This window comes from Mytilus trossulus, chromosome 5 (genome assembly GCF_036588685.1).
Source record: "Mytilus trossulus isolate FHL-02 chromosome 5, PNRI_Mtr1.1.1.hap1, whole genome shotgun sequence".
Lineage (NCBI taxonomy): Eukaryota > Metazoa > Mollusca > Bivalvia > Mytilida > Mytilidae > Mytilus > Mytilus trossulus.
The window spans coordinates 16,293,485-16,316,294 of NC_086377.1; the positions used below are offsets into that span (position 1 = coordinate 16,293,485).

At 32.9% G+C, this 22,810-nt stretch overlaps 1 protein-coding gene across 2 annotated transcripts; it reads left to right on the forward strand.

The window, feature by feature from the left end:
• The first annotated feature begins 12 nt into the window (after positions 1 to 12).
• LOC134718591 (dynactin subunit 6-like) lies at positions 13 to 21,724 on the forward strand. 2 transcript variants are annotated; one of them, XM_063581216.1, is made up of 8 exons: positions 13 to 257; positions 10,124 to 10,188; positions 15,437 to 15,542; positions 16,791 to 16,867; positions 18,437 to 18,484; positions 19,413 to 19,555; positions 20,358 to 20,484; positions 21,436 to 21,724. In XM_063581216.1, exons 1-7 carry the CDS (start codon positions 214 to 216, stop codon positions 20,448 to 20,450), a joined length of 576 nt encoding a protein of 191 aa, XP_063437286.1. In that variant the 5' UTR covers positions 13 to 213; the 3' UTR covers positions 20,451 to 20,484; positions 21,436 to 21,724. The 2 variants fall into 2 exon arrangements, with proteins under 2 accessions (XP_063437286.1, XP_063437287.1); XM_063581217.1 differs by having other exon boundaries at positions 14 to 211.
• The last annotated feature ends 1,086 nt before the right edge of the window (positions 21,725 to 22,810 follow it).

Below are 22,810 nucleotides of genomic sequence, written 5' to 3' on the forward strand. Positions count from 1 at the left end.
GCTTCTATCATTAAAAAAAAGTAATGTTTAATTTTTATCTATTTACTTTTAATACAGATTTTAATGAAATGATCAAATACGAAAGTAAATGTTTTGATGGGCTTATTTAAAACACTACCGTTAAATTAGGTGATTGAAGACCATTCAATATTCGTAATGACAGAAGCGGTAACCGAATATTTGGGGAAAATAACAAAATAATGAAACCCAGGTATGTGTATATATCGGGGTGCTAAAAATATCAGTACATCAGAAGGGTAATTTTCACACTCTTACATAATTTCTGGTACCCAGACCGGAGTTTAAACTTGAATGGGTATTTTGGTGGCCTCGGTTGGTCAAAGTTGTCCCCTACTTTGACTGGAGATCAATCTTCCGATATCTCTCTGGTTTGTCTGTTTCCACCGGTGGTTCCCTCCGAGTACTTTGGCTTCCTCCACCATAATAACAGACTTCCCGGTGTCCTAGCACTCCCTTTGTGTTGGTTGGGGAGTGATTGTCCTAACCTTGTAAAAATAATTGTGGTATAAATATAGAGGGGGGATAGGAGTGGTCCTGATCCCGAAATCCCGGACTTAAATCAACAATATCTCGATGTCCTGAATTTAAATAACATAGATCCCAGCCTCCAGAAATCCCCCCAAAAAAGGATTCCCGAATCCCGAAAGGGTTAATCCTGAAATCCCGAGCTTAAAAACAACCGATCCAGGAGTCCCGATAAAGATCCTATCCCCCGTCAATATACGTTACTTGTTAGTGACACATCTCCATTAATCCTGTAATGGAGTGTATATGGATGCCACTGTACCCTCGCAGCTTTAGCTTTGAGGGTTTTTTTCGGATATTGGAGGCATTTACCAGTACATAGATATATATATGTATATATATATATATATTTAACAAGTCTAAAAGAATACAACATCACCAAAAACACAATAAAACGATAACAGATATCCTTCTTCGGTAATTGCACAATGAAAAATGAATCATGTCAATTCAAATTAAGACTCTATCAAAATCTTGATTTATACAATTTAAGCGAACGCTGGAACAATTTTAAAATTTTCAAACACACCGCAAAGTCTACAAAAATATGCCAAAAATAAAAAGTTATTTACGATGTGAACTGGCACAACTCTAAATTCCCAAAGGTGTTGACAGTTGAGATGTTAAACAACTGCGTGGAAATACAGTCCCAATAAACAGTCCTGACGATCTAAACTGGTATGATATTTAAAATATGACAACGGTAGGGCAGTTGCATCAGAGACTGCGTATTTAAACATCTAAAAATATAGTAATTTGATGATAAGAAAATTGAGTAATAAATGTTTACTAAGGTTAAGTAATAGAACGTGGCTGCGTACTTACACATCTTTGCCAACTGTAATCAAAACTAATATAATTCAAAAATTCCTGAAAAGTGTAAGGGTCCAGTACGGAAGCCGTAGTAACTGGCCACAAGTGATGACAGGAAATTAGTGATGGTAGGAAAAATGAGTGACTCTCCTATGTTTTTTCATTAATGCCCTCTGGGGAAACTGTCCTCAGCTTTCTTATCCAAAAACTTTCCCGAGCAAGTCTGTCGGCCTTTGACCAATCCTCGTTGTGATCTATGATAGTGATGGTAAGTTTTTTTAGATCAGCTTGGGCGTGCCCATGTGATCTTAAATGACGACTTACAGGGAGGTCGGGCTTGCATGTGTAGTCGCTACGATGACCATTCATGCGTTTGTTGAATGGCTGTTCTGTCTCGCCAACATACTGCATGCCACATCGACACTGAAGAATGCATACAACATTCTGGGTTTTGCAAGTTACATTACAAAATATTGTGTACACAGACCCAGTGGAGTGGCAAGTAAATGTTTGAGTATTCACTATTTGTTGGCAAGTCAGACATCGTTTGTTACCACACGACTTGCACCATCCTGTAGTTGAACAGCTTTTATTAGAGGAGACGGCAGCTTTTACAAACAAGTCTTTTAGACTTGCTGGTCTCCGAAAAGCTATGACACCAAAGCTGTTTTAAAGAGATGGGTGATAAGTAAGAACACATGGAGTCCTTTTATTTTTCTTACAATCTTAATGCAAACATTGACGTTTCTCGAGGAGTGAACTATTGGAATACAAAGTTAAAAAGAAAAAGAAAAGGACTCCATGTGTTCTTACTTATCACCCATCTCTCAAAAACAGCTTTGGTGTCATTCGTGAGCATTGGAAATCAGTTGAAAAGAATTCCAAACTGTCCAAGATTTTCCCTGAGCTCCAATGATAGCTTTTAGGCAACCTAGTAGTCTGCGGAACCTACTAGTGCGGGCTGAAGTGTCTGATAATAGAAGTACTCCTGGAGAATGTCGTTCGTGTGGAGAAAAACGCTGCAAATGCTGTTTACAGATGCAGCATTCGTCAACATTTCACAGTAAGGCAACCGAAAATAACTATAAGATATTTTGCAATGTTACCTGCAAAAGTATGAATGTTATTTACATACTAGAATGTTCGGTTTGTGGCCTCCAATATGTTGGTGAGTCAAAGCAGCCTTTCCACAAACGCCTCAATGGCCATAGGAGTGATATCTCTAAGAAGCCACTTCTTCCAGTCTCTCAGCACTTCAGACAGTCGGATCACAAACTTGATGACTTTAACCGCATGAAAATTCTAGTGATTGAACAGAACATTCACTGGAATGATGCACAGCGACAGGTTCGGGAAAGCTTTTGGATAAAGGAACTTAATGTACATCACCCAAACGGCATCAATAAGAAATACTAACAGTTTTGTTTTTCACTAATTTTTATTGTTAATATACACAGTCACGTATATTGATTTATAGTGTTTTGTTTAAATTATGATATTCAGGATTAAAATCAATCGACCAAAACTTACCTGTATTATCACTGATCTATTTTCACACCTTATACATTATGTATCAGTATTGTTAAAACTTGTGACACAAGAAGAAGGCCATTTGTTGAGCCGAAATATTTGTCAACACTATTTTATAACAACATTTTCGTTAAATAACACCTTATATCAGTACCGTTGTGCAAATCTTTAGACTGATATAATTTTTTCCTTATCTGCATAGTATCGCCTATTCTAGACGATCCGGTACATAGTAAATTTGCTGGTTGGTCTTTTTTATAGACTTTTATATATATATATATATATATATACATATTCATATTCATATTCATATGCACAGTGTATTCCGACAATTTGTCGTATCGCAGTTCATACATGTCACAGTGAAAAAAAAGTTTGAATAAAAAACAGTGAATCAATTCAGAGTCCTCTTCGAGATGACACATTTATGAAAGTCATAAAGGGGGGCTCATTTGGGGTTGGGTTCTGATCCCGGATCCCGCTTACTGTTTTGTCAGATTCCCACATCAAGCTTACAGTATGTACCTAAGCATCTTAGAGATGACACATTTATTAAAGCCATAAAGGGGGTCTCATTAGGGGGGGAGAGGGTGTTCTGATCCCAGAATCCGCTTACTGTTTTGTCAGATTCCCATATATCACGCTTACATGTACACTATGTACCTAAGCAATTCTCAGTTTTTTGGCAATCTTCTGTCACGCTTAGACCCCAATGAGACCCACATTAAAAATAATGCTGAGTTCACAATACACCTTATGGCAAATCAGTGCTGACCCAGCCGCTTGAACTTTTGAAGCATACCACAATCATTTTTCCGTGGTGCTAGATATTTTGTTTTATGACGTCAAAATGTTACGGGAACCTGTGTGATATAACGAATTATTGGTTTTATCAGTTTAATCTAGTTTAATGTAAGTCATAAGTCTTACATTGTTGTAGGTGTGCTGATACACCTGACTACACAGTACACCGTAATTCGAATTAATTAGTCTTAAGGTGGTACCCAACACTTGAACTAAAATTAATTTGGCTCGTTTAATTTTCTTAAAATTTTGACAAAGTATTTATTTTGACCCTTTGACAAAAATATAAAAATTAAAAAAAAATTTGAACCAACCGTTTAATCAGAAAAATTACACTGGTTATATAGCAGTTTGACAAAAACTTATTTTGATCATTGAGAAGCTTCATATTCCCTTAACAATATAACGTCATTAAAACGTTCTGCTGATTTTACAGAGTTATCTCCCTGTAGTGTTAGGTACCACCTTAATTCCCTTTTGAAATGTTTTACGTCCTATCGTCAATTCTTTTATTCGAATAACAATACTCCCCAAGAGTGACTAGGGAATAGAAATACGGTCACTTGGTCTTCTCCTGACTGGCAGTAAAATGCTTGCCAAAGTTGGGTGTCCGTTTGGCTGTGCGGGATGTATTAAGTTTGCAGTCACATCTGGTCAGAATGGGAACGTTAAATCTGATGTCTCGTGCAAAGAGAGTGCCACGCTCTTTGCACGTTAAGAACCCTTACAACAGCTCTTTGAGGGCCCGTAGGTGGCCTGTTGTAAGGCAGACTTTCTGTCCCTATCCAATTTACCCTCATTTTTAGCTCACCTGGCCCGAAGGGCCAAGTGAGCTTTTCTAATCACTTGGCGTCCGTCGTCCGTCGTCGTCCGTCGTCGTTAACTTTTACAAAAATCTTCTTCTCTGAAACTACTGGGCCAAATCAAAACAAACTTGGCCACAATCATCATTGGGGTATCTAGTTTAAAAAATGTGTGGCGTAACCCGGTCAACCAACCAAGATGGCCGCCACGGCTAAAAATAGAACATAGGGGTAAAATGCAGTTTTTGGCTTATAACTCAAAAACCAAAGCATTTAGAGCAAATCTGACAGGGAGTAAAATTGTTTATCAGTTCAAGATCTATCTGCCCTGAAATTTTCAGATGAATCGGTCAATCGGTTGTTGGGTTGCTGCGCCTGAATTGGTAATTTTATAGAAATTTTGCTGTTTTTGGTTATTATCTTGAATATTATTATAGTTAGAGATAAACTGTAACAGCAATAATGTTCAGCAAAGTAAGATCTACAAATAAGTCAACATGACCAAAATGGTCAGTTGACCCGTTTAGGAGTTATTGCCCTTTATAGTCAATTTTTAACCATTTTTCGTTAATTAAAGTAATCTTTTACAAAAATCTTCTCCTCTGAAACTACTTGGCCAAATTAATCCAAACTTGGCCACAATCATCTTTGGGGTATCTAGTTTAAAAAATGTGTGGCGTGACCTGGTCAACCAACCAAGATGGCCGCCACGGCTAAAAATAGAACAAAGGGGTAAAATGCAGTTTTTGGCTTATAACTCAAAAACCAAAGCATTTTGAGGAAATCTGACATGGGATAAAAATGTTTATCAGGTCCAGATCTATCTGCCCGAAAATTTTCAGATGAATCGGTCAACCAGTTGTTGGGTTGCTGCCCCTGAATTGGTAATTTTGAGGAAATTTTGCTGTTTTTGGTTATTATCTTGAATATTATTATAGATAGAGATAAACTGTAAACAGCAATAATGTTCAGCAAAGTAAGATCTACAAATAAGTCAACATGACCAAAATGGTCAGTTGACCCGTTTAGGAGTTATTGCCCTTTATAGTCAATTTTTAACCATTTTTCGTAAATTAAAGTTATCTTTTACAAAAATCTTCTCCTCTGAAACTACTTGGCCAAATTAATCCAAACTTGGCCACAATCATCTTTGGGGTATCTAGTTTAAAAAATGTGTGGCGTGACCTGGTCAACAAACCAAGATGGCTGCCACCGCTAAAAATAGAACATAGGGGTAAAATGCAGTTTTTGGCTTATAACTCAAAAACCAAAGCATTTTGAGGAAATTTGACATGGATAAAAATGTTTATCAGGTCAAGAACTATCTGCCCTGAAATTTTCAGATGAATCGGTCAATCGGTTGTTGGGTTGCTGCCCCTGAATTGGTAATTTTGAGGAAATTTTGCTGTTTTTGGTTATTATCTTGAATATTATTATAGATAGAGATAAATTGTAAACAGCAATAATGTTCAGCAAAGTAAGACCTACAAATAAGTCAGCATGACCAAAATGGTCAGTTGACACCTTTAGGAGTTATTGCCCTTTATAGTCAATCTTTAACCATTTTTCACAAATCTAAGTAATCTTTTACAAAATCTCCACTGAAACTACTAGGCCACAATCATCTTTGGGGTATCTAGTTTGAAAAATGTGTCCGATGACCTGGCCATTCAACCAAGATGGCCGCCACGGCTAAAAATAGAACATAGGGGTAAAATGCAGTTTTTTGCTTATAACTATGAAACCAAAGCATCTAGAGCAAATCTGACAAGAAGTTAAATTGTTAATCAAGTCAATATCTATCTGCCCTGAATTTTTCAGATGAATTGGACAACTGGTTGTTGGGTTGCTGCCCTCCAATTGGTAATTTTTAAAGAAATTTTGCCGTTTTTGGTTATCTTGAATACTATTATAGATAGCGATAAACTGTAAACAGCAATAATGTTCAGCAAAGTAAGATCTACAAATAAGTCAACATGACCTAAATGGTCAAATAAGGAGTTATTGCCCTTTATAGTCAATTTTTAACAATTTTCATTAATTTGGTAAATTTATGTAAATTTTTACCAAATATAGTTCTCTGTTACTAATGGGCAAAGTTCATGATAGATATAATTGTAAGAAGCAAAATCGTTCAGTAAAGTAAGAACTTCAAACACATCACCATCACCAAAATACAATTTTGTCATGAATCCATTTGTGTCCTTTGTTTAATATGCACATAGACCAAGGTGAGCGACACAGGCTCTTTAGAGCCTCTAGTTTTCAGTGGGAGTCGAAATTTCCCCGACTATCATCCATTATGGCCTCTCTTATGACAAGATCTACCTACAAAACCTATTTTATTTATTGTGAACTTGTTCTCGTCCAGAATATGCATGAAATATTTGCCACTGGACCAGTCAGAGATATAACTCTAAAGGGTTATTACAGAAAATAACTTACGTGTGTTATTACAGATTCTTTTTTTAAAATTTTCAAAATCTGTAATAACATATGTTTGTTATTTGTAAAATTATTTAATCTATAGTGGACTCTAGGGAACTCTTGAGACTTTGCGCAGAAACTAAATGCATAGCCTTGATAATTAATTTTTAAATTGAATTAATACAATTTTTATTTAACCATTGTTAATCAATGAGACAAGGCTATTAAGGAATTAACTTAGCTGTGATAACAAGGCTAAGTTATTAAAGAAATGTAACTTATTATATAACATTTATAAGACACTTGGGAATTACTGAGAAACTTGCGCAGAACCTCATTACATGCTCTGGTCATTATTTCTTACAATAAATTTAAATACATTGTAATAATGCATGATTTATGTCTAAGCAAATGCTTTGAAGTGATATAGAGAAGCTATGATAACACCCTTTAGTTATTACAGGCATATTTTTTTCTGTAATAACATATAGCATGTATAGGTGTACTATTCAAAATTGGAATACTATATGAACTGTTATATCTTTCAATAGTTAAGTAAACATAAAGACAATAGTAATATCAATAGAACTTGTTTACATTTTAAATAAACTTATGATGTACATTATCCCTTTGAAACATGTAACATAGGTATACATGTTATCACCATGATCACAGTTCTTTGATTTTTTAGTCCACAATAACAAATGTATGTTATTTTCCTGTAATTACCCTATAGAGTTATATCCCTGACTGTGGACGTTAAGCAACCAACAATCAATCAATCTAATAACAATGCTCATCAAATTTGCTTTACTGTCCAAACAACATTAACCTTTACTCCGTATTCACACAAGCATATTTCAAATGCGTAATTGGATAATTCTAATTAAAATTGGGAAAGGAAATGGGGATCATTATCCAATTTGAATCAATTCGAATTAAAAAAGAAGAGTGTGTGAATGCAATTAGTGAATTTGATTTGAGTTCAATTTGAATTTGGTGTCCTTGTGAACGAGAAATAATATTAATTCATTAACAAAATGTTACCATACATTGATTTACTAACAAGAAAGAGAGACGAATTAAAAGACATGGCATGATTTATCATAACTAATGGACAAAATGATTGTATTTACATCTCCAAAACTACTTGGAGTACAGACTAACCTGTTCAGTTGGAAAAGTTTAAGGCCTGTCATCCACTAGATATTAACAAAAGTTAAATACAAGTTGTGTAAAATCTTTATTTTTATTTTGATCAATAGGCACTTTTTCCCTTTCCTGCATTCAACATTTTACATGGCAAAAAGTGTGCAAATAAAGAAGCACCTGAATTAATTGCTTTTGATGGTTGATGCTGTCCACCCAATTACACCCCTTAACTTAGTCCAAATATAATTATGACATCTGGCAAGGCTATTTTTTTTCTGGGACGCCTTCCTTAGAACTGATTAAAATAGAAATTCCTATCAAAGAATGCGGTCTTATAGCTGCGTAACTGTAACTCATACTTTCTTATGTTATTTTTTTACTATTTGCGCAGCTATAAGACAGCATTCTGTTATAGATAATGCATATTTCAAGTTTTTTCTTGTCGTAGAACACATAGAGGGGTGTCAGGATTGATCAAATGAAAGACCGACCGTAGGGAGGTCTTTCTTTGAGCAATCCTGACAACCCGAGGTGTGTTCTACAACAAGAAAAACCTTAAAATATGCATTATCTGACTTATCATGCTTATGTACCGTCAAAAAGATACTATTTTTTATAAAAATTTGCAAAATTTAGTATCTTATTTTACCGACAACACTAAAGTGGGATATTCCTTTCTAATGCGTTCAGGTTTTAATACGCCCTACCGCTCAATTAGAATGTGAAATAAACTCACTAATTAATCTAGATATAAACCTTTTGAAAAATGTTATCTATACACAATAAAAATATTACTGTAACTGCATGAAGTAAGACACAAATGTATTGAATTTGTTACCATCTGATAACGGCGTATGACAAATACAAGACACAGTGTAAGTAATTTATTGTACCACTTAGTTTATGAAAAAGGGGGAGGGGTATGTTTTTTTTCTATTTGTAATGTCATTTCTATCGAGGAAAAGTGATTATTTTTTTTAACAATTTTAATTGAATCGAATGAAAAATTCAGAAAGATTGTCTTTTGAATAGCAATACATTTTATTAACAGATAATCAGGATATAAATATATACCCTCCACACCCGACCCTTTTCTGAGTTACGTTAATGTTATTCAATAGAATATAAGATTATCTTATTAGTTGATCATTTGATAGAGTAAAAGTATATATAAATTTAAAACAGTTGAGAACTGGCACAAAGACGAATATAAATACATGTAAGTCACAGTATGATTTCCTATTCAGCGTTTATCGTCCTGAACATGCATGAAATATTTGCCACTGGACGTTAAGCAAGCAAACAACAATCAACCAACTTATTCAGTGTGACTCAATAAGATTTTCAAAATCTAACACACGAATATGTTAAATCTGGCTTTTTATTTATGAAAGTCTATATTAAAATTCATCTCACATATATATGATAATGTTCTTTATTGTAGCGATAAATAAAAAAAACTTCACGTTATTTGTTTCTAAAATGAAAATGCGGGCAATAAAGGTTTCTTTTTCATCTGTCATCGATTGAACTTTAAAATATAAATTTCCAAATCGGCAACAAAAAACAAATAAAATATTGAAGTAAATTATAGATTGCATTTTTATCAAGGAAAATAATGACCTCACACAGGTCATTATTTTATGCCTTCGAGCATATTTCATTGAAACATGGTATCGTCCGGGTTGATTCTGAAAAAGAATGACCTGTCGTTCTGAAAGAAAATAACTCCATATAGGTATATAACTGATAGGAATTTCTATTATAATCAGTTTTTGTATACAAATAGTATTGAATTTAGAAGAAAAAAATCTGCATTAAATTATAATAAATACTTGTTCTCTTTAGAATACTAAATATACTTGTATATATATAGTATTTTAAGTCTGATGAATGGGATTGTAGTTGAATCCCCACACTCATGACTGAGACTTACACTTACAGATTTTTTTTTATAGAAAATTTCCAAAAGGGTGAAAAAAACATGAAAACACCCAGATTTTAAATGACATTTAAAATAATCAAATTACATATATTTATGCTTTCAGTGTGAAGATTGCAGCAGGTGCCCTGGTTTGTGATGAATGTGAATTAGTAGGAGATATAACTATTGGTAGGTAACAAACATACAAACTAAGTGTGAATTAGGGCTTTTCCAGAAAAAAATGTATGGGGAGGTTGGAAGGCAGTTTTTGGGATACGATTGCTGTCAAGCAATCTGTAGACTTTTACCATTGACCCTATGACACACTCCCTCACGTCACTCGTTTTATTCTAAACATTCGGCAACATCTCAGATTCTTATGATTGTCTTGCTTTAAAAGGTAAAAACAAGCAAAACAATTGAACATAAACAACTTTCCTGTAATGTTTTACTCATAATCTTCATGTATGATATTTTCCTTGACTTATATGCGTGTTTTTAACAATACGGAAATTCAGAATTAAACAGTATTTATATTTAGTGTTTTTATAAATTTAGAAACACGTCAGAGGGAATTCCCAAATTTTGATAACTTGCGAGAGTTCTCTGAAAGCCGATCGATAATTCTATTTCTGTCACAAGAACTGAAGTGGAGTATTTCTATATTTTACCGTTATGAAACTGATATTTGATACTGTACTCTCATAAAGAAATGGAGAACCATTCATCATATCATTTAATAAACGTTCTTGTTCCAAATCGCAAGTCGCGTGGTCTCACTAATTAGAGACAAAAAGAATTGTAGAGAAAAAAAGCGTCAAGAAGCAACAAGAAGAATAATATTAGCAACAAGAAACTATTTAGCGACAAGAAAACATTTTTTTATTTATATTACTTATTCGAAACAAATATAAAAAAAAATATGCCAAAGAAAACAATTTCAACGACAGGAAAGTTAATTTTGATAGGGGGGAAAAATGAAACTTGTAAATCTAATTTAGTTGCTACATTTATTTACATGCTATTTTATAAGGTATCACAGGAAACATATTTTGTCTTTTTATTTGTTTTTAAAACCATTTTTGTACAATATATAATTAACTTGCAAAATGCATTATTTGTGCATAATTGTCCAGAAAATTCATACACAAATTGTGAAATACAAATTAAGAACTGAAATCAAACAAGAGGAAAACATAATTAAAATGTGAATATTTTTCATCATTTTATTTAGTGTATTGTCTCATTTAACGATATTTATCATGTTTATGCATATAGATTGAAGATTAAAGGAAACTGATGACAATCTTGAGTTTTCAACAGGTGTTCACTATTCAGTACAATAATTTTATATTCTGGTGCGTGTAATTGATGAAGGTGTTAATGGATGTAATTGTTGCAATAAAACAAAGGACACGCACCTAGTTAATCTCATTTGTTGCTCTTAATTGTGTATTACCTTAGAGTGAAGCCACAGCTAATGTTGGTCCTATCAGGAAAAATTAATTGTACAGTTAGGAAGGAAATAATATTTCATGTTTTTGTTTTATTTAATCCTTCAAAAGGAAGGTGACAAATCTTTGTTTTTATTTTCATTTTATAGCGTTTACATTCGTTTACATTTCCTTTGCTCTTACACATGTTTAATTTCTACATCTATCAATATGATAATAAAAAGTACACAATCTCTTCATCGAATTTTTTTTTATTTCTTCATCTTTCAATATAATCCTAAAAAATATTTTAATGTTTGTGATAACAAAATGTATTCTTGTCGCTAAATAGCTTCTTCTTGCGTTTTGTCACTTATTATTTTTCTTCTTGTCGCTTCTTGACGCTTTTTGTCGCTAATTAGTGAGACCCCACATGCGTGTAGTGTTCCTGATTTCAAGGGGTATCAGATTGAGTGATTCCCCGCTTCATTGATTAATTTGAAACTCATGGGATTCTTTCTATGTCTGTCTGCATATGGAGGGCTATTGTTGTTGTATAATTTTAAATCACATGCATAATTTAAATTAAAATAAATGTTTCATCGTAAAAATTACCTATAACACCCCTTCAGCAGAAATGGAATCTTCCAAGTTATCGTTTCGAGTTGTCTCCCTTTTCGAAGTATTCGTCAAGAAGAATTAACTCGTTAATGCCGGTAAACGTCGTATTATATTAAGAACGATCTCAATGTAAACAGAGGAGTGTGTACGGAAAGGAGTCATGCCCTCTGACCCAAAGGAACTTCAATAATTAAAGAGTAAGAAATGGGGTTCCTCCTAAACTGGTCCGCCGTTCTATATATAGCTTCGCACCGAAGGTCAGTGTAGCGATAAGTGAACACAATATGATAGGGGTCCAGTTTAGGGTTCCTCCTAGAATTACGGTGATAATATACGGAAGCAAGTTAACTCGTACCACGGCATTGGAACCAAAAAAGTTAACTTGTACTACTGGGAAGTCGTAACATTCAGAAAAATATATAAAAAATATGATGTTTTATGGGTTTCTGTTTGTAAACTTAATAGAAATAAAGTTGAATTACTTGAATTTTACACAGGAGTTAAATGAAAACTTAGACAAAAATAAAGAATTTTTTAAAGCATTAATGTTTTAACTGATCTTTCAAACTAGAACATAGGCGGATCCAGCCCCCCCTTTTTTTGTGGAAAAAATTTGGTTGATAATAAAGGGAATCATTGAAGCATGACTGGAGCGGGCCCCCTCTTAGGTCAGTCAGCGGGCTCCCCCTTAGGAAAAGTTCTGGATCCGCCACTGTAGACTTAATCCAGAGGAAAGTTAAAACATTGCTTTAACTGTACCTTATTAAAATTGAACATGTTGAATATGTATATATCCAATTTAAGTTAATTAAAGCTGTAATCCATGACCACAAATTGAATGCTATGTTTACAATTGTTGAAAGCCATGTGCTTTTTTTGCGGGGAAAATGCGGACCCCCTTAACAGGAATGGGTTAAATTTAATTGTTACATTTATTTATAGACAGTAAAATAATTTTGGCAATCATTTTGACTAACTGCTAAGATTTTATTATTCATGAAAAATTTTCTTCGGGTGAAACTGTATATACCTTAATTATCTACATCTGCCACAGTATTTTCTATCCAATATACAAGGAACATAAGCTACAAATTAGTCATTGTACTTTCAAATTATATACATTTTACAGACTTAAGAGGTATTGGGTGAAAGTAATAAAATCAACGGTACCAATTTTGTTGCACCAGATGCGCATTTCGACAAAACATGTCTCTTCAGTGATGCTCGTGGTCAAAATATTTGAAATCCAAAGCTTATATAAAGGATGAAGAGCTATAATCCAAAAGGTCCAAAAAGTATAGTCAAATTCTAGAAACGTATATCATGTATATTCATCATTTAACACCATTTGAATGCATTTAAATAAGTTGGTACGAGTTAGCAATGGTGCAAGTTTTTTTTTTTTTTTAATGGTACGAGTTTACAATGGTACAGGATAACTATTATTCGATAAAACACAATAAGTACATGGCTCATACACTTGTAACGGGGATTGGCTATTCTTTAAGTTGAGTGACTATTCAGATTGTTACATTTTGCATGTGCAGTTGAATTAGTTGAGAGAATAATACTATCCAGCTGACCTGTACCAGGGTTACCGGCCAAAAATGCTTGAGACTCACGCATGTTCATGCTTTTTTTGCAACAGTATTCTTGGATCTATTTCTTTCCTCTTTGATCTTTTGAATTTTGGCCAAATCTCGTGCATTTGTTTAATGAAAATTTGGCAGAACTGCTATACATGTGTCAATGAAAACTATGGCAATCGTATCCCTCAGAGCATTCTGCTCTTTGATTATCAGCACCTACCACCCAGACAGTTGTAATTGAGAATTATAGTGCATTATCATGATTATAGTGTGAAAAGTTGCTCTGATACCCATCACCCATGTATTATTAATTCAATGTGCCTTTCTGGAATAGCCTTTAGTACATTGTAGTAGATCAGGGTTCTCATTAAGGATATTAAAAGACGAGTCCATGGACTAGTCATTTTTGGACATGATTGAGGCCAACAGTAGAAAGAAGATATTTAATAGCAATATACATTTTATAATTTATTATTTTAGTCTCCATGACCTAATAGAATAATGTACTAGCATGTAATGGCATTAAACGTGTTAAATTGAGATTACTTTTAAAGTTTTGCAATATGATGATGATACATGTGTGTTTTGTTTATACAAAATATTACTATTTTGATGCATTTTTGGACTTGCAAGTTTTGAAAAAGCTTTAGTGAAAACCCTGATTAGAAGGTATAATTATATAATAACATGAATAATTGGCACGATTTATAGATGCAATTAAGTAAACATAATAAAAGTCTGACAAAAGTCATGCTTACAGGTGAACAGTTTCTGTTATTGCAGGCGTATATTTCTATTATTGAAGGCGTTTAATTAGTTCTCTTCTATTCCAGGTCGTGAATTAGTTTTCTTCTATTCCAGGTGTTTAATTAGTTTTCTTCTATGCCAGGTGTTTAATTAGTTTTCTTTTATTCCAGGTGTTTAATTAGTTTTCCATAATACAGTTGTTTAATTAGCATGATTAGTTTTCTATTATTCTGGGTGTTTAATCAGTTGTTATGTTGTGAAAGCGAAAGACAGTGACACAAGCATGTTTAACCCTATCACATTCTTAAAGTACTTTGTTAGTAACCTATAGTACATTTAGTACAGGGGTTTTCGTCTGTCTTGTTTGTTAATTGCTTAATTGTGGTTATAAATTAATGCCTGAAGCAAACTTTGGACTTTTATTTTCAGCGTTTGACAGAGAGAAATACAAAGTTTTTTTACAGTTTTCATTTACTGACAGCTCTGAAAATACATTATTTTTGTATATGAAAAATTTGTTTACATGGTTAACCCTCATGGATTGTTATGAAACTTGGACTAAAATGGAATTTGCAGCTAAATGATTGCATCAAAGGCATAAACCTTGCTACTTAAGAAAGCAAAAAGTTCATTTTTTCAATCTTACCAATGAAAAGATATCATATCTAAACCTATGTGTCTAAAATTTTGGTAAAACTATAAAATCACAATTTGTGACAAAACTTTGAATTTGCTACTTAAATACCATAGTGAATTAAAAATCACTTATTTCACTAAGTCCCCTGACTGTTTAATGAAAAAAAATGTTTTTTATTTTTAAATTCTGTATTTTACTGATCAGTGGTCTCACTTTTTAAAGTCAATATTACAATTTCTTCTGACAGCAGGAGTTAAGGGGAGACAAAGTTTTCACATAACCCTTTACAAATTTTCTAGCTATTATTACTAGTTCTTTAAAATCAGTTATCTATAATTGGGGGAGCTCAATCAGTTTTGTACATGTGCTTAATCAGAAACAATTATATTATTATTATCATGTAATTGCAGGTGCTAGAACAGTGGTTCATCCTAAGGCCAGAATAATAGCAGAAGATGGACCTATTTATATAGGAGAAAATAACATCATTGAAGAATTGGTACAGATAGTCAACAAGTATGGTCAAAATTTAATTCAGTGATTTTCCTTGCGCTTAGGGGAAGGGGCCAAGGGCCTAGGGCTCTTGCAATTGGGAATAAATGTTGGCTTTGGAGAAAATATATTAGTCTGCTTATGTGGATGGCACACAGCATCAGCCATGTGCAATTCCCCCCTCTTTTCCCCCCAAGAAGATTTTAAAACATTTGTTACAGAATTCTGCATTCTGACAAGGAATAATTGCATAAATTGTAAACAAGATTGAAGAGATTTGTAAACAAAAAACCATGGCTACGTAATCACAATATGATGTCAACAAGACCAGGATTATATATACATAACTAAAGTAAACATTTGAAATACTGTAAATTTAGAAATTATTCAGATGTTTTTATTGATTGGTGAGAATTGAAGTAATAAGAACTCACATTTTTCTATCCAATTTATATAAAAAATTATATAGATATAAGAAGATGTGGTATGAATGCCAATGAGACTCTCCATCCATGTCACACTTTGTAAAAGTTAACCATTACAGGTTTAGCAATCAACACAAAGGTTTAATACAGATAATTATATGCAGATTTTCCTGAAATCACAATATTAATCTCACATATTTGTCCTTTCTTCAAAAATTGCAATGATATACTTACACAACTATTTCGAATTTACATAATCTTAAGATCTTGTTGTAAATAACTGCTTCCTTCAAGCATGCAATTGAAGATTTCGAGGAAAAAATCATTTTCCCCCCCATGTTGTTTGTTTAGCTTTACAGTTATTGAAAGGGGGGAGGCGGGGCAATACCTTTTTGTGTTAACCTGTTCTGGTCCTTTTTGAGGTGTTGTTAACTGTAATCTGCGATCAATTTAAGGGTTAACTGTTTTCAACCCTGTTTGTTAACTGTTATCAGCATTTTTGCAGTTTTTGTTAACTGATTTGCCAAACTGGAGGTGTTGTTAACATGTTAATGGACCCCCTATTGTCCTCCTCATTGAAATATAACCATACATTGTCTTTTCTCATTGTCATGATTAGGATTATAGTTTTAACCAACTTGTTGTAGGCCTTTGATAGCTGACTATGCGGTATGGGCTTTGCTCATTGTTGAAGGCCGTACGGTGACCAATAGTTGATAATGTTTGTGTCATTTTGGTCTTTTGTGGATAGTTGTCTCATTGGCCATCATACCACATCTTCTTTTTTATATTGTTAATCAGTTTTTGCTGAAAATTAGATAATTTATGAATTATATTTTATTTACAGAAATCCAGAAGGGAAGTCAAGTTCTACACAGAATGTGATGATTATAGGAAACAATAATGTATTTGAGGTTGGATCATGTATCCTTTATATAAGACAGTGATATATAAAGGGATGTACTCATTTATAAATGATTCAGTTTAGCCAAACCTTTTTTTTTCATGATGTACAATATTTAACTAGAACCACACATATATTTTTGTTCAAACCATTGTTAAAAGTTTAAACCTGAGATTACTATATCAGTGCTCTCCCCAGGACCTTTGACCATCATGGTAATGTGATGCTAAATTGCTTGAATGTGATACTATCAAAGATTGTTATATTCAGGATGTTTGCTTGTCATGGTTTGGGATTTTTGTAAGATTTTCGGAATCCTCTGGATTTATCCATTTAAGTACCTTAAAAAATTTGCCTATTGACCCCCACTTTTTATTTCATAAATCTTTTACATGTATGATTAGAAGCCATCTGTTAAAGTCTTGTAAAATCCTTGTTATTGCTATAAGTTTCTATACAACCGCAAAAATTGAAATTTTTATGGTCGTATATTGGTACATTGTATCACCTTGGTGTCGTCGTCATTGTCCCAAGACATTTGGTTTTTGCACTATAACTTTAGTATAAGTAAATAGAAATCTATGAAATTTTAACACAAGATTTATAACCACAAAATGCAGGTTGGGATTGATTTTGGGAGTTTTGGTCCCAACACTTTAGGAATTAGGGGCCAAAAAGGGCCCAAATAAGCATTTTCTTGGTTTTCGCACTATAACTTTAGTTTAAGTGAATAGAAATCTATGAAATTTTAACATAAGCTTTATGACCATAAAAGAAAGGTTAGTATTGATTTTGGGAGTTTTGGTTCCAATAGTGTAGAAATTAGGAGCCAAAAAAGGGGCCAAATAAGCATTTTTTTTGGTTTTCGCACAATAACTTTATTATAAGTGAATAGAAATCAATGAAATTTGAACACAAGGTTTATGGCCACAAAAGGAAGGTTAGGATTGATTTTGGGAGTTGAGGCCCTAACAGTTTAGGAATCAGGGGCCAAAATGGGTCCCAAATAAGCATTTCTCTTGGTTTTCACACCATAACTTTAGAATAAGTAAATAGAAATCTGTGAAATTCAAACACAAGGTTTATGACCACAAAAGGAAGATTGGGATTGATTTTGGGAGTCTTAAAGAGAGCAAACTCACTCTACCACCATATGAATCTGTCACTGGAAGGAATTATTTGCTTCCTCTACTGCATTAAATTTATTGCTCACAAATATATTGAATATTCTTAAAAATACTTCAGGAACATGATTTATTTGAAAATAATCAGGAGCCTGTAATTCAGTGGTTGTTGTCCTTTGTTTTATGTGTAACACATTCGTTTTTTTTGTTCATTTTAAAAAAAAAAAATAATAATGTTAGTTTTCTCGTTTGAATTGTTTTACATTGTCTTATCAGGGCCTTTTATAGCTGACTATGCAGTATGGGCTTTCCTCATTGTTGAAGGCTGTACGGTGACCAATAGTTGTTAATGTCTGTCATTTTGGTCTCTTGTGGACAGATGTCTCATTGGCAATCATACCACATCTTCTTATTTATATTATGAATGTTCTTTTATCAAATGTAAACAGCCTTAACCTACTGAAGATATAGAGGCCACAAAGATTGGTGATCATAACATGATAGAGGCCAAAGGTCAGTATAGATTATGTTAATTCTGAAATTATTGCGTGCCTTTATTATCAAGATTTTATCACTTAAGATTTAATAGTATTTAAGTTTTAATGATTTTGAGAAAAATCCAGTTAAATTCATATAAATTGTTTCAAAATGCGAGTTTAAATTATTTCGTTTACAACTCTGTGGCATTTTTTTCAATAATAAAAACCTCACAAAAATTTCTGAATTTACAGTAAGCTGAATAGATAATTATACACAGTTGTTACACTTTGTAATAAGTGAATTGTGAAATTATAGCTATGTTTTTATTATTTAAAAAAATGGGACAGGGTTTGAATTGCAATTAAACTCACATTTTGGATTTTTTAGGTGAATAGGCAAGATTTATCAAATACTGCAAAAATGATAAAAATTGCAATAATAGATGCATGCAATAATTTCTTTATGCTAGAGAAATGTGAGAGTGTCAACACAACCTCAGAAATACAATACACACTGATAGCATACAAATTCAAAATACTAACCAAATCATTCCAGCCTCCTCCACCAATAAAAATAAGTTGCCACAAAATTTGCTAAAAAAGGGGGGGGACTTTTGAAATACAACTGACATTAATTATGTACAGCCCATGTTTTATTTGAATTTGAACAAGGCTTTGTTTCAAAAGCTATAGAAGGATGTCATATTAGAATATACATGTAGATATCTTACCAAAAAATCTACATACAATATTTGATAAAATTGTGACTGGATATGGGGAATATATCAGAGACAGCAACCCGACCAAAAAGGAGACAACAGTCTAAGGCACCAGTTGGTCTTCAACGCAGGGAGAAAATCCTGCACCTTGAGGTAGACCTCAGTGGGCCTCTAAATAAAAATGTATTTGTTCAGTGAAAAAGAATGACATGTTTTCATAAGAATTGTTTTATATTTATAAAGCAAAAGTAGGAAGACAAGTAGAGCTAACCTCTGGTTGTATAATAGGAGGCATGTGTAGTGTGTCCAGTACAGAAACCATGCCTGAGAACACAGTTATATGTGGTAGTAATTGTGACAGAAGGGTCGCTAGAGAAAGGCCACCGGTGAGTAATAATAGACCCTAAATACAGTTATATGTGATAGTAATTGTAACAGAAGGGTCACTAGAGAAAGGACACCAGTGAGTATAAATAGACCCTAAATTCTTAAAAGTGGGTCTGATTGGGGTCTAAGTGTGAAGAAGGATTGCCATTATTTTGTAAGCATGATACTTGAAAGTCAAATTATTGTGTCGTGAAAACTGGAAATAAAGTCTAGCAGGACACAGAAAATTATGAGAATTGCGTAGTACATAATGTAAGTGGGATACGGGGATCTTACAAAACAGTTAGCGGGATCCAGGATCAGAACCCCCAATCAGACCCCCTTAAAATTGTTCAATTGTTAAAGTTGTATATATATTTCCAAGGGGTTTGGTAATGAGGGAGAACAGAATCGGGAACAAGAAAAAAAAAATGTGTTGAATTATGATTGTACATGCATATGATGAAAAAAAATTCTGTTTTAGTCATTATTTTTTAAAAGAAAAATGTGATTTTTAATTTATTTAAAATACATGATATTAAATTTAGTCTAAAATACATGATATTTAATTTATTTTAAAATACATGATATTCATTCTATTCTAAAATACATGATATTAAATTTATTTTAAAATACATGATATTTAATTTATTTTAAAATACACGATATTTAATTTATTTTAAAATACATGTTATTTAATTTATTTTAAAATACATGATATTTAATTTATTTTTAAATACATTAAAATTCAATAAAAAATATGAAAGGCAACTAAATTGCATTAAATACAAGACTTTATAATTATGTATTGTCTACCTTCAGACACAAAGTCTACAGATAGACTTCCTAACCAAGATATTACCCAACTACCATTATCTGAAGAAACCAAAGGCAGGAACACCACAAAGGACTTGATATAGGATGAAGGAACAACATTTATTTATTAATGGTAATACTATTAATTCAGTAATTATCTCAAAGCATTTGTTATTGCAATTTTTCAATAGATATAGGAAGATGGAGACAACTCTCCATCCAAATAACAATTTATAAAAGTAAACCATTAGAGGTCAAGGTACGGTCTTCAACACGGAGCCTTGGCTCACACCAACAACAAGCTATAAATGTCCCCAAAATTACTAATGTAAAACCATTCAAATGGGAAAACCAATGGTCTAGTTTATATAAAAAACGAGAAACATGTATAAACGACATAAACAAACGACAACAATTCTGAGTTAACTTTTTGAGATTTTGAAAAAACTGCTTACAAATTGATGTTTCAGTTATTAGAATGAAGTTCTTATTATTGTCATACCAATCCAGTCGCGTTATTAGCATTAATAAAAACCTCACAATAATTTCTGAACTGACAGTAATACTATTATACTGTTTGTTTAATATGTCAAGATCTGAATCTGAATCATAAATGTTTAGCCTTGTTTGATTGTGAAACAAAGTTTGGATCTCTTAGTTTAAACATATTTATTTATAGTGGATTGGGAAACAAGTTTTGCAACTTATATAAAGCCCTTTCCACTTTGTGGTTGCTCTTTTTCAAAATCTACAAGGGTGTCTTTAACGTGCAAGAGATATGTCTCTCTCTTAACACGGTCAGCCATTTATCGTCATCTTCCGAGGAACTATCATCCTTTCCTCAACACCATACTCAGAAATTCAGTCCCTGAAAAGTTTGGATTTCTTATATTGCATGTTTCAATTTGGTGAGTTGAAAATAAAAAAAATCAACCGACAATGTCCTAGGGAAATAACTCTTACTTAATTTATTTTCTTGGAAACCTTGAAATTGATTTGAATGTGTAGCAACAGCATGAACATGCCAAAAGATTTTTTTAATTGATTTCCAATTAAGTTATTTTATGTGACTTTTATTTTTCAGTGCAATATTTTATTTAATGGTGATAAAGGATTGTGATGGAAGGCTGACAAATAAAGTTATACATGTAGATCAAGAACTGGATTCAAATTTGCAGCATTTAGGACAATTATATGTGGCTTTTATAGAGTGCTTGTTTAAATAATAGGGAGGGATGAAGGGTTCTTCAAATATCTAACACAATTATTGTATTATGCTCTAAACATGTTCTTAAATTATAATGACATCTATCTTTGCAGTAATGATTGGTCCAAATTTTTAACATGTATATGCAAAATGTTATTCAAGAGTTGGAATAAATTTGGTTACTTGTGACTTAAAAATACTATATAGTGTGGATTCAGTCTTTTTTTGTGGGTACCAATTATTATTGACAGAGGAACAAAAGACAACTTTAGTGTTTGTTGCATATCCGTCAAAAACATCATACGTTCCTTTAGGGGCGAATATCATACGTTCGTTTATGTAAAAAATATGATGCTATATTGAACTAATTATTTGGCAAATTAAGTTTGTATAGTTGATAATCAGCACTGCTGTCATCAGGGAATTGTGAATAAGTACCTAGGACAACACAAATTATTTCTAGCATAATGACGATAACAAAGACATTTAATGAACTTTAACAGTGCAGGGATACAGGTGATCTCTATCTGGTAGATGACACCATAAAGATACATAAAATTGTCGAACTTTTCCGTTGAAGGATTTAACATGAAAGTGGTCTATTGTATTTCCATAACTATTTGATATCCTGGTTTTGCATCATTGCTTACAAGCCTATAGAAAGTGGGTAAGAACATGTGGTTTACCTATAACCATAATAGTTATCAAAGGTACCAGTATTATAATTTAGTAGGCCAGACGCGCGTTTCATCTACATAAGACTCACCAGTTACGCTCATATCAAAATATTTATAAAGCCAAACACGTACAAAGTCGAAGAGCAATGAGGATCCAAAATTCCAAAAAGTTGTGCCAAATAAGACTTAGGTAATCTATGCCTGTGAAAAGAAAATCCTTAGTTTTTTCGAAAATTCAAAATTTTGTAAACAGGAAATTTGACCACATTCTTGATATTCATGTCAACACCGGGCATAAAATTGTTTAACTTTTCCGTTGAAGGATATAACATGAAAGTGGTCTATTGTATTTCCACCAACTATTTGATATCCTGGTTTTGCATCATTGCTTACATGCCTATAGAAAATGGGTTAGAACATGTGGTTTACCCTTAACCAAAAAATGACACCCAAACAAACAATAACAAATCAACAGTATACACAGAAAGTACGGGGCGCTGAATGGGACTCTTGTAGTTTTGTACAAAATTCAATTCTGTCATAACAAAATCATTTTTGTCTTACAAAACTATGTG

Excerpts from the sequence above, each read along its gene's own strand:
- LOC134718591 (XM_063581216.1), top strand. The coding sequence starts at position 214 with ATGTGTATATATCGGGGTGCTAAAAATATCAGTACATCAGAAGG. Across the intron at positions 18,485-19,412 it reads TAACATGATAGAGGCCAAAG|CAAAAGTAGGAAGACAAGTA; the intron begins GTCAGTATAGAT and ends ATATTTATAAAG. Across the intron at positions 19,556-20,357 it reads TCGCTAGAGAAAGGCCACCG|ACACAAAGTCTACAGATAGA; the intron begins GTGAGTAATAAT and ends GTCTACCTTCAG.